The sequence below is a fragment of the Rhodamnia argentea genome, chromosome 5, assembly GCF_020921035.1.
Source record: "Rhodamnia argentea isolate NSW1041297 chromosome 5, ASM2092103v1, whole genome shotgun sequence".
NCBI lineage: Eukaryota > Viridiplantae > Streptophyta > Magnoliopsida > Myrtales > Myrtaceae > Rhodamnia > Rhodamnia argentea.
Genome location: NC_063154.1, coordinates 3603058 through 3618346, shown reverse-complemented (window position 1 = coordinate 3618346; position 15289 = coordinate 3603058). Strand labels below are relative to the sequence as shown.

General features: G+C 38.7%; 2 protein-coding genes across 2 annotated transcripts; one reads left to right on the top strand and one right to left on the bottom strand.

Moving 5' to 3' along the window:
• Positions 1-1983: 1983 nt before the first annotated feature.
• Positions 1984-5222, bottom strand: LOC115753556 (zinc finger CCCH domain-containing protein 11). The gene is made up of 8 exons (XM_030692209.2): positions 4840-5222; positions 4531-4615; positions 4217-4357; positions 4013-4101; positions 3291-3479; positions 3008-3138; positions 2824-2926; positions 1984-2383 (listed from the first exon to the last, which is right to left on the bottom strand). The coding sequence occupies exons 1-8, from the start codon at positions 5008-5010 to the stop codon at positions 2201-2203; spliced, it is 1092 nt and encodes a 363-aa protein (XP_030548069.2). The 5' UTR covers positions 5011-5222; the 3' UTR covers positions 1984-2200.
• A 631-nt stretch (positions 5223-5853) lies between these two features.
• LOC115754010 (probable adenylate kinase 6, chloroplastic) lies at positions 5854-9308 on the top strand. Its single transcript, XM_030692906.2, has 4 exons — positions 5854-6465; positions 6679-6819; positions 8396-8668; positions 8932-9308. The coding sequence occupies exons 1-4, from the start codon at positions 6163-6165 to the stop codon at positions 9073-9075; spliced, it is 861 nt and encodes a 286-aa protein (XP_030548766.1). The 5' UTR covers positions 5854-6162; the 3' UTR covers positions 9076-9308.
• The last annotated feature ends 5981 nt before the right edge of the window (positions 9309-15289 follow it).

Here is a 15289-nt window from a genome sequence, read left to right as displayed (position 1 = left end):
ATTTTGGTCGAAATAAAGATGTCATTCATATATCATAGTAATACTTAAGAGTTCCATCTTTTGAATCTAGCAAACCCCAAATAACTGCAGAACAAGGCAAAAGCTATAAAGCAAATAATAAAGTACAATCTGCAGCTTGAAGTATACTCCCATTCCTTAAGAACAAATCAGTGAACGTAAAACTTCAGCGGATGATTATCAGATTTAGTGCTGAGAACACGTTTAAATCTCCTACTCTATTTGCAATAGCTTGTGGTGCAAGTCTAGGTTTAACGTCCTCATCACCATCATCGTGCAAAGACAACAACATCAATACATTGAAAGAACACAGATCAAATACCTATGGAGAACTCTAAGATCAATATCTAGATATAGCTCGGGAGAGTAAAATTCCCAAATCTTGAGCTAAAACTAAATGGGGAGAGAAGAGCAGCATAATCTCAAAGAAGTTGTAGAGTCACGTCATGAACATCCTCCTAAGTGATTATGGATGGATGATTGAGCTTATCTCCATGTTCACCCAAGATCAACTGCAAAATTTTATTCCCGCACACAAAAGAAAAGTTTCAGTAAAGTGAGAAGGGAAACAGAAAGGGAGAGAGAGAGAGATTCTCTCCCTCGAGAAAAAATTCAGCAAGCTTTCTCAAGGAAAGGGAGGAAACCCTAGGCGGTGGGTTGAGAGGGAAAAGAGAGACTCCCGTTTAAATTTTCTTTTCTGTCAACGTCATTTCCTACAATGGCTTGTCCAAGGTATCTTACTTCAACATTTTTTAATGGGAAAAATTGTCCAATCAACCCTAAACCTATTATATGGATGTCAATTTAGTTCTAAAGTTTCAATTTTGCCAATTTATTCCTGAATCTTTGCGCGAAATTTCAATGTAGCCATTTTGGTCAATTTTCGCAAGACCTCACTAACACGACAGTGTGCCATGTAGGACGGCTAACAATGATTAGACTACACGGTATGCAGTTTCTAGCGAAAATTGACCGAAGAAATTGTTGGAATTGCGGGCAAAAAATTTAAGATCAAAATTGACAAAATCGAAAAGTATACTAAATTGGCAATCCATGCTATAGGTTTAGGACTGATCGGGTAATTTTCCCTATTTCGATAGTTACACTGCTTGAATTGATCAAAACTAATAGAAGAGGAACTTGATTAGAAAATTAATACAAGTTAAAGGATTTGATTAGAACAAAGAAAGGTTTAAGAGTTTACTTGGAAAAAAGTGTGAGTTCAAAGTGGAGGAGTAAAGTTTTTAACGAGCAAATGATTGATATTTTGGAGAATCATGTTTCGCATCTGTTTTTTTTTTTTTTTTTGTGGACATTTAATTATGATTTCTGAATGTATCATTGGACGCCGATAAAACGTATAAATATCACCCCCAAACTATGGTATGGTAACTTTGCAAAATATAAAGCATTGAAACAAAAGGACAACGCTGCCTATTCTTAATTTTTGCAGAATAATAAAATTTATAAATATCCCCGGAGCAGCTTGAGCCCAGGATCCCAACATTCGTGCCCGAGTCCCCAACGATTAGGTCAGGGACCTCGAGATCGGGCTCGGGTTTGAGTCCCCTAGGGCAGAGCCTAGGAACCTTCACATGAGCCAACTCGGGTCCTTGGTTGTAGACCCAAGCCCTAAAATTATATTCAAGATTTTTTCTAATGTGTATTTTTCTTAATTTTTTTCGTAACAAACATTAGTGATTAGACTATCACATTATTTTAAAATTTTAGCCAAACATAAGAAAATCATTTTCCTTGAGGTTAAGTTCGTTTGAAAATGATTTTGACCATTTTCCAAACAACCCGAGACTCAAACTCTAACTTTGCCATTACTTCCAAAGTTTAGTTTATGCGGATGCTTCCAAAATTTATTATGCGACTGTGTTTTCCATCTATCAATAAAGCATCATTAGGACTCACAAAAACGAGAAAAAGACAAAACAAGACAGCAAGCAACCTCAGTACTTTCAAGAATGCAACCTTAACCAGTCTTTCATATGGGAATAATTACATTATTCAGCTACACCGGGACGACTAAATCAAAACTCGTATCACCCCTAAACAAGAACAATTAATGACGCAGAAAACGGGTCCCAAGAAGACGGTTTAACCGGAACATCTAATCTCCTCTCAAGTAAATCTTGGGCAAGCTCCCAGAGCAACCTCTCTCCCACTTGATCTTTCAGGATGAAGTTTCAATTCCTGGCTCGCGGATTTGAATTGACGTTCTTGACAAACTAGCTTCAAGTTCATTTAATTCATCCATGTCCAGCTCATCCTCATCCTCGTCGAGCAGGACCTCTTCAGATTCAGCCAATGCACTTCTTGACGCGCTCGGTTCTCCCTCTGCTGATTTGTCTCTAGCCTGAAATTGAACAAATGCAAAGGTGAGGAGCAAAGGTATAGAACCGTAGAACCCAAAAGATTAACAAGCATGGGTCTCCTCGAGCCAGCCTCCACCCGTCAAACGTCGCTCCATTTAAAGGGATACTAAGAGGTGATGGGTATGCACTAGTTCATTCTTTGGACACAGCAATGCATATTTGACATGCTTAGCAAATTCGTCAATATGAGCAGTTAGTATGAATTACCACTTCAAGACCCGTATATAGTAATAGGGTCACTTGAATTAAACAGATGAAAGTTTTGCAAATTTAAGAGAGCATTTTGATACCAATGCTCTTTAGCCAAGCACAATCTGCAATTTACGGTCATACTCCAAAGCTATAAGCAATCTTTACATTCCTAGCTGCTAGGAGCCTAAAATACTATATAACGCCAAAAAGAAAGGTGAAGAGGGTTTACATTGTCTTTGGCATCTACTGGTTCTTCCTCTCTTTGGTACTTCTCATATGCCTCCGCATCATCCACAAATAAGCTAGCATCTGATAGAAACAACTCACGGCCGCTGGAGTGACGGCAAACCACGTTAGCATTGTATCCTCCCAACAAGTTTCTCCAAGTTCAGCAGGAAAAAAAATCATAATACCTCATGCGGTCATTCTTGGCCCTTTCTGCTCGCTGAGCAGCCAAACCAGCTTCCCTTTCTTCCATCTTTTTCTTCTTCCATTGCATGAACAAGTCGGGAGTCATTGGAGTTGAAGCAGTCAATTTCGATCGCTGAAGTAATCAAAGAACTTGATGGATAGTGATGGTACATATTAAGCAGATACTTATCAGGAAAAGACAATTTCTGGCTGCCTTTGAAAAAAATCGGAAGAAAAAAAAGTAAGTTTTCTTGTTATGACGGAAATATTATCAATGCTGATAACCTGGTCTTCAATCTCATCTTCAATGGGGGCCTTGTCAGCTTCTTCCTCAATAAGTGCCTTCATTTGCGACTTTAAAAGATATCCTGGTGGTAAAGCATGTCTGTAGTGGCAATCTTTTCCACCGTTTGGGCACACCCAGAACCAACCATATTGTTTCTTTTCAACTGCATCCAAAAAGTACTTGCAAACCTGTTTACACAAAACCATGATTATATGTTATTATAACAAGGAAAAAACACATCAAGGTTGTTCCATTAGAGCATAACAAAGAGTTATAGAACAATGTTGGACAGGTATTTCAATGCCAAAAAACATCTCCAGAAAATAAACATTAAAGTCAAGCATGGAGTGCTGTGAGGGTGCACGTTTGAAAAGATTTTTCCTCTAAAGTGAAATACACGTTATGTCTTCATTCACAAGACAATATGTAAGATTAAACTGATGAGCCAGTCCTTTGTCCATTTTTTTTTAGACCAGATCATTAGTTTTGTAATAAAATTACAGGAATAGGCAATCTTAACTATCTGAGGATAAGTTACAATTTCCAGATATTTTACATGGCATTCAGCGACAGAGAAAGAAAATTCACCTGACATTAAGCAATACAGAGCAGTTGAAAGCCTATAGCTTGTTGACATGCGAGCACGGGTTACTGTGTACATGGATGAGAGCGAGAGAGAGAGAGAGAGAGGAGAGGGACAGAGAGAGACAGAGAGACATACAATCTCAGTGGGCTTATTCTGATTATATTCATTCTTCTTTGACTCCACAACCTTCTCCAGTGTCTCTTGATCCCAATCCTCCATTGTTTCTTAAATACGAAGTAATCATTATTATCAGACTGTAGGGTAGCTCAAATATAGGATGCAAGACAACTAAAGGAAAGCATGTGGACGACAATCCACAGTGAAAGTCCAGTGAATTACCTTCGTCGCGTTTGTCGCTGTAAATGTCTATCTTCTCACCCTTCCTTTGGACATTCAAATCATGGGAAAATTTGCATTTAAACCCTTTAGTACATTGCCCCGCCTTGTAAAATTCGCATAATATAGATTTGGGATCAACACCTATCCACCAAAACACCATACTATATTGAAGAAAGTAAAATCTACAGATAAGTTACTTCCCGCTATGAATCACCAAAAACTATAAATACAATTCGTGGACGAGTCAACAATGACTATTGCTCCAGAGAGGCTAAAAGTACGAAGTAATCACAATACAAGTGCACATGACGTACCAACTGGCACTTTTGGCTGGCTGACAGCAATCTTGAATAGATCATTTAGCTCCTTCTCTCTGGCCTTCTCTTCCTCCTTCTTCTTCTGCTCACGACATGCGCTTTTTTAACAGGGGAAACAAAAAAACGGCAAATCTTGCCAATTCTCTACCATTATTATTCCATTTCACCCACAAAATTAAACACTTGTTATTCTCAGCATGAAATTACAGAGGGGGAGGAACCTACGAGCTAATCAGGACCCATTGCTCTATATGCCCAATTCGCGAGTTGGCGTTTTCGAATATAAGCAAAAGAGAAACGAATGACCTTGGCGGCGAGTTTCGATTGGTCGGGTTTTGGCTGGACCGATTGCTGGAGAGATTGGACGTACTTCTGGACGTTCTTGCTCTTGTTCTTGTTCTTGAGCCCGAACGTCTTGTCCTCCACAACCTTCTGCTTCTTCGCCACGTCCGCCTTGGATTGCTGCTTCGGAGGCATTGTCGCTCGCCCCCCGCTCGAATCAAAGGCTGGAAGATAGAACAGAAAACAATCGAATCGAGCAGGCGAATAGGATGGCGAACGAAGATCGGCCTGGTGAAAGGGGATTGGTTTTCGGTCGGGGGCTGGGCAGAGTTGGGATTAGGGTTGTTTGTCGGGGGAACAAAGCTTCAACTTTCGAGCTTTGGTCGGAGAGAGAGGGAGAAGGGAAAGGGCGACAGTGGCAAATCGGGAAATAAGTGGCGAAACTTGAAGGGCCGAGAGAGTGGGCTTGGGCCCACTCCTTTCCTTGCACCTGGCCCATTCCATTGCTACTCATTATTGATTTGTCAATTCGCCTTTTAACATTTTGGGCACTTGGTACTTTCAAATTTTAACATAGGAGCTTCAACTGCAAGTCCTATCCTAAGCCGACCGTTCGGGACTTATATCTAATAAATCTAGCCCCTTGTCTGAGTAGGCCCGACCCGCAGACAAGTCGTGTTTTTTTTTTCTTTTGTTAAGTAGTGGAAATGTTCTTTTTGCCCTCCCACTGCATGTATTCATCGATTATCCGATTATTCGATGTGCAGGTTACTATATATTATGTGTAAACTTTGCATGGTAGTAATGAACATTTTTTGAAGGCATTGCTACTCTTGACTCCTTCGTTAATCTTTTCGTAAGAAATATGAAAATGACCCATGCAGTATTTCTCACAGAACGTGAAGTAAACGACGACGTCCTCTACGCAATCATGCCAAGCGAAATGAATAAAGAGAAAAATTAAATACATGTCTGATTTTTCAGCCCGTCCTCTTTAGTTAGGCGAGTGGGAAAAAGGAAAAATCCGAGGTAGATTCCGTTGGCACCCACCAAAAGTCCGCCATTAACGATCACGTTTTCTTCGTTTGCTCGTGGAAGCATCTCTGAAAAGCGCCCCAACGTCACACGCGACGAAGAAGACGACAACGACGCCGACACGAAGGAGAAGAAGAACCCACGTCGCGTCACCCTTCCCGAATCCCTCACCTCCGAGGACACTCCATGGAACCATCAACCGCAACTCTTTCGAAACCTCCCTTTGTCTGAAACTCTCTCTCTCTCTCTCTCTCTCTCTCTCTCTCTCTCTCTCCTCTCTCTGTATTGGCTTCCAAAACCCTCGCCGACCCAATGGCCGTCTTGAAGGGACTCTTGCTCGCGAGAGCCTCGATGGTCGCGCGAGGTCTCTGCTCCTCCTCCTCGACCGTGAGCTCCGGGTTCGAGCTCAGATCGGCCCCGAGCTTTGCCTCCAAGCAGCTCCCGCTGCAGCGGAGTCCTACGGGGAGGAATTACCAGTGGGTCTTCCTCGGCTGCCCCGGCGTCGGCAAGGGAACCTACGCCTCGCGGCTGTCGAATCTCATCGGCGTCCCTCACATAGCCACAGGCGACCTCGTCCGAGACGAGCTCGCCTCCTCTGGTCCGCTGTCTTCGCAGGTTTGTGTTTCCGCTGCATTTGAATCTTGGAATTTGTTGCTGTTGTGGGCATGGAGCTTCCCTGAATTTGGTTTAGCTCTTGAGCTAAAACCGAACTGATGATTTTGTGGAAACTTTTGGGAGGGAAGGGAAGTATTGTGGTGAGAGTGGAGGCTTTTACATCGCTGCGGACATGACTGGTCGTTTTGATAGTCTTTCATTGATGTTTTGCAGCTTGCAGAGATCGTAAACCAAGGGAAATTGGTTTCAGATGAAATAATTATAGATTTATTGGCGAAACGTCTTGAAGCTGGAGAAGCGAAGGGTGAGACTGGATTCATACTTGATGGCTTCCCTCGGACTGTAAGACAGGCGGTGAGAATTTCTGCAGTTTGGCTTTGGGTACTGCTTAATTTGCTCCTACTGCTTAATTTGCTCCAGTAGCTTCACCGAAGTGACTGTTCTCTGTTGTTGAATGGCTGATTTTATGCGCAATTTGTCGGTTGAGTTGCTGAGTTAGCAGGAAAATTCAGGGGCTAATAGTGTCAAACATTTCTACGAATGTAAAAGCTGCAAATAATTCTGTCAAGTAATTCACCAATTAAATTTTCTACATCTTTTTATCTTATTTTAGTAAATGAGTAAGAAATTGTTGTTTGTGGATCCAGTTCTTCTGTACCTTCTGAGCAAGAAACTGTCTTTACGTCTAAATTCCAGGAGCAGTTTCTGTTGAATAGGAAAATTTCCCCAGGCTGTTACCAGAAAGAATCATAAGGCTGATCCAATACCATTTCAGCTCAACAGGCATGTTTGTTCGCTATTATGTATGCCATCTCGTGAGCTCCTCGTGGGCTATGTCCCCCATTGACTGCACATGCTGGGATTTGAGAGGCTTATATTCCATGTTCCACAATTCCAAAAGCTGATTAAAAGCCACCTAAACTTTTGGAATTTGGCATGCTTGCTCTTGTAAGCTCTCATTTGCTCTACATGTGCTACTTTTTCTCTTTGTTATTGAGGTAAAGTCAGTCTATGAGACTACACTCAGTGATTTTATAGTAAGGACACCACTGACAGGCACAATCATCACCTATATGTGGTAGTTTATCTAGTTGCAGCTCCTTTTAATTGTTGGGTTATATGGTGAAGTCATTTTTCTGCTCCAGACAATTTACTTCTAAATTTTTTATCACACTGATGAAAATTACATGCCCAGGGGAGGAGGATAGACCTTTGCAGTAATTAGGTAAAATGACACGGGCCATCCCTAGCATTTTTTTCCTTGCTGTCATTAAATCGATCACTATCTCAACCCTCTATCAAAAAGTAAAGGTAGATTGCAATATGAATTCAAATGGATGTGTTCTTAGCCCACCCTGCCTTTGTTGCACATGTGATCTTTATAGTAGGTACTAACCTGCCTTGTTTTTCAAAGTAGATCTGAGTCCATCCGTTGGGCATGCCCGGTAGGACAATAACCAACTTTTTGCCTGTAAGTCTTCCTTATAGTCCAGAATGTACGTGATTGAGATTGAGTTTTACACCTATGTTTGAATCAATCTACTTCTCTGAGTACGAAGGAATCCATGTAAAAGTTCATCTGATTGGTGTGTCATGTCGTGTGTGTGTGCATGGGATCATCCCTGGCTCTTGTTCCTGTGTGCTTCTCTGTGTGGCAAACTAGTATATTTCAAATGATTGTCCCTAGCTCAGCTTAGGATCGATGTGTGGTGAAGGACCCTGTTTTTTAAGATGCCTAGCATCCTGCTGTCTTTCTGCTGTCTTCCATAGCACTTTCTTGTTGAGAAAATTTTGTTTATCTATTTAGTGAGGAACTCGTCTTATTATGGTAATTTTCAGTGAAAACTGCTTTTAGCATGGTCATCGTAGTTTCTTTATGTTTACGATTTTTTGTTGGTGCAGTTTCTTTTACATCTTCAGTGATTTTCAGGAGATATTGGAAGGAGTAACTGACATCGACTTAGTGGTCAATTTAAAGCTCCGTGAAGAAGCTCTACTGGCAAAATGCCTTGGAAGGAGGATCTGCAGTCAATGTGGAGGAAATTACAACATTGCCAGTATTGACATCAAGGGTGAGAATGGGCAACCTGGAATGTATATGGCTCCCCTCCTTCCTCCTCCACAGTGTGCATCGAAGCTGATCACTCGGTCTGATGACACTGAAGAAGTTGTAAAGGAACGACTTCGCGTATACGATGAGCTGGTATGTCTCCATGATTCTAAAACTTCCGACCTTATTGTAAACTCGCCGTTGTCATTGTCATCTATGTCATCTACTTCTCAAAATACAATTATACTCATGATTCTCACAGTATCCCCCAAAGGAGGAGCATAACCCGAGCAAAGCTCAAGTATACATTCCTCTTCATGTTTCTAATCATCTCTGAAATAGTGATCAGATTCCGAGTTTGGTTTCTTCTTTTCAATCATGTATATCCTTTTATCTGTGAATATTTGATTTGGCAGACAAAACCTGTGGAAGAATTTTATAGACTGCGTGGCAAGTTATTAGAGTTTGATCTACCAGGAGGGATCCCAGAGTCATGGCCAAAGCTGCTTCAAGCTTTGAACCTTGGAGACAATGATGATAAAAGATCTGCAGCAGCATAATTTCTAACGTATTGTATCCAGAAGATGGGGAGTTAGTTCATTCTTTGTATGCCAAAGATGTCATTGCTATTTATTTCGAATGGTACCATTGGAATGTATACACGATAAGCATGAGTCTGCCGGAGCAATTTTGTGTAACCGGTTGCAGGCGAACATCTCTGGAATCATAATTGTATTTGGATGCTAAAGGATTAACTGTATAATTTATCTAATTGATTGATGATTCGTTCTCACTTGAGCATATTCCAGTTGAGAGCGAGGGGGAAATGGATTATTGGGAGTATTTCGCATGCCAACATGAAGTGTGAATACTTTAGTGAAAAAACATAAATTATGAACAAAATTGGACCGATGCCTCTACTACTTATTTCTCGTGCTTTTAGAATGCTACTGTACTGTTTTTGCCTTTGGTTGCAAAAAGTCCGGACAGTAGTTAGTTTTTTATTTTTTTGGGAGAACCGGCACAAATAGTCATTAAATTTTGGCCTAATGTGCAATATTATCCTGCATTTTTAATTTGTTCAATATAATTCTTGAACTTTAACTCAATGTTCTATGTGATCTCTGAATCTTCAATTTGTTCAATATAGTCCCTCAAATTTGGATACATGTTAAATTAATCTTTGAGTTATGTGAGAATGTCCAATGTTATCCCTCAATTTGAATTAATAGAAGGGTAACCTGAGGTATTTTCATGTAGTTTATGGATTAGATTGAACAATTTATCAAACGTTCAAGACCACATTAAACAAATTAAAAGTTTAGAGATCACATTGCGTATTGAGTTAAAGTTCATGAATCATATTGAAGAAATCAAAAGTTCAAGACGATATTGTACATTAGGTCAAAGTTCATAGACTATTTGTGTAATTATCCATTTTCTTGGGGGTCCTCGGTGTAAGTTGTGCAATTTTGCATCTGGTCTGAGAATTCCGGTTTATGCATATGAGTTGCTTTGCCTTGATCTTTCTAGTTAAGCCCCCCTTGGTAGGATAAGGCCAAATTGTTAGTAATTGTTGTTGGTCTTGCTTGATGGAAATGCTTCAGTTAGGATGTCCAATGAAAGTGTGGATGTGCAAGGAACTTGCTTATTACAGCAGTACTAGATTACTGTTTTTTCACCCCCACCCAATACTGGCATCCCATTGTTGTGCCTTCAATCTTTGTTTTGAGAATAATTCCTTTGATTGTCACTTTTAGTTGTAACTAATTAATGTCCGGTCAGTGAATTCTTTTATCAAACACATTAAATCATTCGCAATATTTGACCCCAAAAAAAAAAAAAAAAACTTATTCGCAATCGGTACAGCCACGTTGGGATTTTCCCATGAAACTTGGTGACATCCCAATCATAGTGCAGCAATTGCAAGTAATGTTCATTGCTAATCGGAAAACCGAAAATTAAAGTCCCCGGACCAAACATATTGCTCTAGAGAAGAGGGAATACCATTGCACCATCGTTTAGTTTGAGAAATTTTGAATTGCATGTGCCTATCAAGGGCAGTGTCTTCGACCCAGAATGTCGTGGAACATCAATTCCTCGATTTTGATCACATAGGTTGCAGTACCCCTGTCAAAGTTCCAAACTTCTTTTCGATGATGCGGTCACTTGTTTACGACGGATTTATTCTTCGCAAGAAAACTAAGAAAATTGAATAATATTATTGGTTCAAACTCGGAAGCTAAACAAAAGAAGTTATAGTAATGGTATTGATCTTTTAATTGAACAACAATTGAATAAGGAGTTGCTCATTTTGACCTCGAATTGCAAAAAAAAAAAAATTAAGAATTTGGCAAATACGTTTAATTTAAGCCACATTATAATAGAAGCGATTAAATGTGTCGTATGCGGTAATTCATTAAATAAGTAGTTAAATGTTCCGTATTGGAATCCAAATGTGCCTAACTCAATTCAAATATTTATATACGCGGTAGCAATGTCTCCTAATTAAAAGAAAATTATAAATAATAAATATAGGATGAGACAAAGCAAACTTAAATCAATCTGTTAAGGAGGATGTTGGCCTTTTGATGCATGCATTCACCAAGGCCACGACAACGAGAACCGAACAGAACACGTGAATGCACAGGGTGTCGGGAGGCAAGTTTTGCGGGTCAGCGAGAGCGGGTTAAAGTGTCTCGTGCACGTGGGAATCACGTGTTTTGGCAATCCCCCCACCGATGCCACGTGTTGCTCTTGAGTGGAATCACATGATTCAAAGATTTTGGGCGTCTCTATTGTCACACCCGGTGCACCTTATTGTATACTTCTCACCTCATAATATAGAGATCAACATTGGAATTCCCAAATGCCGGGAAAAGCATCAATTCAGCCTTAAACATATTGTACCGATGCCAATTTCGATATTAAAACTTTTCACTTGTGCCAATATGGTCCACGGCTTTTGTGCGTAATTTTGTAATGTAGTCCTTTCGACCGATTAACAGGAGGAAGACGCGATATGGCAATCCATATAGGTTAGGCGGCGATGACTCGATGCCGTGTGAGCAATTTCTTACAGTTTTTTAATAAGGATTATGTTGGAATTACGTGCAAAAAGTTGAGAACTGCATCGATAAAATCGAAAAATTTAAAACTGAATTAACATACGTATAATTAGTTTAAAACTAGTTTGGTAATTACCCCCCCCCAAATGCTACCAAGAAAGGTGCAAATAAAGAGTGAGAAAATGGAAAAAAAAACACTCTCTAACATATTTTGTATTGCGAAAAAAATGAGAATAATAGGCGGACGACCATCTTTATATATATATATGCACAAAATAATGATCTAAATTCATGTACTAAAATGATAATAATAGGCCGATTTATATATATAATAAAACATAAAATAATGATCTAAATTCACGAACTTCTCTCGCCCTTGTGATACGTGCCGTGTGGAGTCTTGGAGAGTTCAAGAATCAAGACATTGAAACCCCGTTCGTAAGGCTTCTCGGATAAAAGCAAAAGGCGTAATGCTCAAAGAATAAACTTTTGCCGTACTTATGCTCATTTTTATACGTCTCTTAGTTAGAACCACCGATGGAGAAAGAGAAATGAAATTCTCCTCGGGCACGCAAGCACCGTTCTCAAGAATAATTTCTGCCTTTTTCAGAAAGTTGCTTCGCATGTCGTTTTTTAGTGCTTGGAATGGCAAAGAACATGTTGATCATGTTCGTCGGAACAACATACTTACAAAAGCTCGAAATCAAATGGTAAATAGGTTTATTTTGGCTATAGCTTCTGGATTAACAAAATATATATATATATAGAAAACGTGGTAAACAAGAACCTTGGTTCGACCCTAGCTTATGCACGAGAGGCCAACCTCCCATCTTCTTTTTTTTTTTTTTTATCTGATCGTTTCCAAATTAGTAAAGTCAACCCATTAATAAAGTAAAGAAGAGAGAGCTTCTTAGATAAGAGAAATGATCCGACCAAAAAATAAAAATAAACAGAGAGAGAGAGAAACAAGAACTTCTCAAATACTTTTCTACAACACATATCTCATACGGCTATACCACGTCATCTCGAAAACAAATTCCATAACCTAAACTTAGTTTGCTACCGACGCGATGGGTTTGGCTAAGTCATAAACAGAAATCCACATCCTTCTTACTCGTTAAGTTCATATCGCAGGTCCGCACGATTTCGATCGATTGAATCTGCAACTGCATCATCAGATTCAGGCGAGTTTTCCCATCCGACATGAGCATAGAAAAGGAACCACAAACTGGCTTTTTCAGAAAGTCGAGCAACAACAAGTAGTTAGAGAAGCAGACCAGACAGAGATTCCTTGCAAAAGAAAAGAGGAGGAATCAAAGCCTTTTTTTCATTTGAACTTTTCGCCTCACTTTATTTCGGAATGCTCGATGATATATGAGTGGACGATGAACGAGGGCCGCAAAGAAGGCATGAGATTCAAAGCAAACCGCAGGGAAACTCATGGCCTCACATATGGCATTTTGAAGCAGAAGTCAAAATCAACTTCCAATGAGAAGCAGAGAAGACACCATAAAAGAAATATTATTGGGAGCTGGCCGCATAAATCTGGTACCTTCACCTAGAGAGATCCTCAAAGTGAAAGCTCAAATCCGATCCCATCAACATATCTAATCGAACTACATTCACTCAAAAAATCTTAAACTAATGAGTTATGAACAAACTATGATATATTAATTGCTTCATAATTCTTCGATGTGGAATTTTTCTAACCCAATTTACAGGTGCATCCCAACATATATGGAACCAATACATCAACAATTTTCTTTATGTGGCCAAAACCCTCTATTGATGGGGTGTGGTTCATACTCTCTATCAACATTAAGGTACGGGGGTCATGCTCTACTATTATATGTAATCTCTTTATCTTATAATTAAAATTTGTAACCGAGAGGTGAAACCCTCCATTGAATGTAGTCTTAGTTTAAGGGTGAATTGAGATAAATATTGTGTCTCAATTTCTATTTCTCGCCTTTTATTCTATATTTTCGTCGTGTTTGTGTCTCCAATCTTAACACCCCAAACTTGTACATGACAAAAATATCCTCTATCAACCACAATGCCCTAAACCAGCGACGATAAGCAAAGGTAGCAAAATGGGTCAGGAACTTATATTTGAGAGTGTGGATAATGAATGGATTTCTAAACAAACTTAAGTGGGTCATTATTTTGAATTCATTCATATCGGTAAAATCGACCGAACCATCCATACGATCAGCTAGTCCAATGTAGACCGGAGGAGTCATAAGAAGTAAGTCATTTGCACAAATAGAATACTGCTTTCGATATTGCACCAGAAAAAAGCAAAGTTTTCCATGTGATTTAAGTGAAAGCCATTATAAAAGGCATCTGTGCATTAAGCAATGAAAAGTGTCACTCAACAACTTAATAGGTCTTAAATGGGTTACATTGCCTAACTATCTTAAACGAGTCATAAAAAGGTTTTCTGATTTTTAAAATTTAAAATTTAAATTTTTATTCATTTTTTTCTTTCTTTTCCTTTACTTTTTGTCCCTGACAAGTCAAATGAGGGCTGCAAAACCCTCGCCAGATTTGGAAGGAAGAGAAAAAAGAAAAGGGAATAAAACAAGGAAAAGGAAAAAAATAACAATAAAAAAATTTAGTTTTTTATTTTTATTTTTAATTTTTAAAAAATCATAGAAATTATTCACGGTGTTTTAGTAATATAATTTTTAATAATTTATAAGTTTTGCTAAATTAGATTAAATATGGATGTGTTCTAATAATATGGGTCGGATCGAGTATGGGTTGAGTCGTGTATGGATCGTTATATTTATACTATATGAAAATGAATCAAAATAGGTTAATATGGATCGGGTTGAATATGGTCCGATCCACTCTTTTGACACATCTACCGTTGAGGCTAAAATAATTTTTACCATGTGGATACAAGTTGAAAGGTTTTTGTGACATAAAAAGAGTTTGGGGGTATCGGATGTCACACATACACAATTTTGAATTTTTGGTAATACGATAAGAAAGTTGAGTTATTAATGTCACGGAACATAACTTGAATTTGGTGGTATTAACCACAAAAAGAAAAAGTTTGTTTTTTCAGGAGCAGTACACAGCCAAAAACAAAAAAAATCACGCCCTAATCAACTTCGAGTTCATTCAGTAGACAGAAAAGTTCGAATACAAACTAGAAATTGATAATTGAGACTAACTTTTCTTTGGGCCTTTTTTTCAAAATATGGTAAAAAAATTTTACAAATTTGAGTAATTTTTAAAAAAATTTACCAGTTTAGGGCATGTGCGCCTCTTTGAGAAGTGCACAAAATCTTTTTTTTTTTCATTTGCTTTCATTTTTTTTTTGTCGAACCTTTTCACTCATTTAATAACTATGGAAAGTGTGCATAGTTGTTAGATCGACGGTCGATCTATTTGTAGGTATGGGAATTGTCGCAATTGTTTCACCATTCAATAGCAAATGATCCATGGTGTAAAAAGAAAGATCCGTTTGAGGTGTGATCATCAATTTGTGAACTTAAATTTCATTTCTTTATCAGAAAAAAAAATAAAACTCAAATTTCATTTTGCATTTTGTTTTTTTTTTTTCATACTTTACAAACACAAAACTTCAATTTCATATCAAACAATTACATTTTCATCCAACTAAAATTACATTTAATTAGCTAACACCGCATTTGGCCGAAAGAATATTTGAGATTAATAAGTTGCCGCCCAC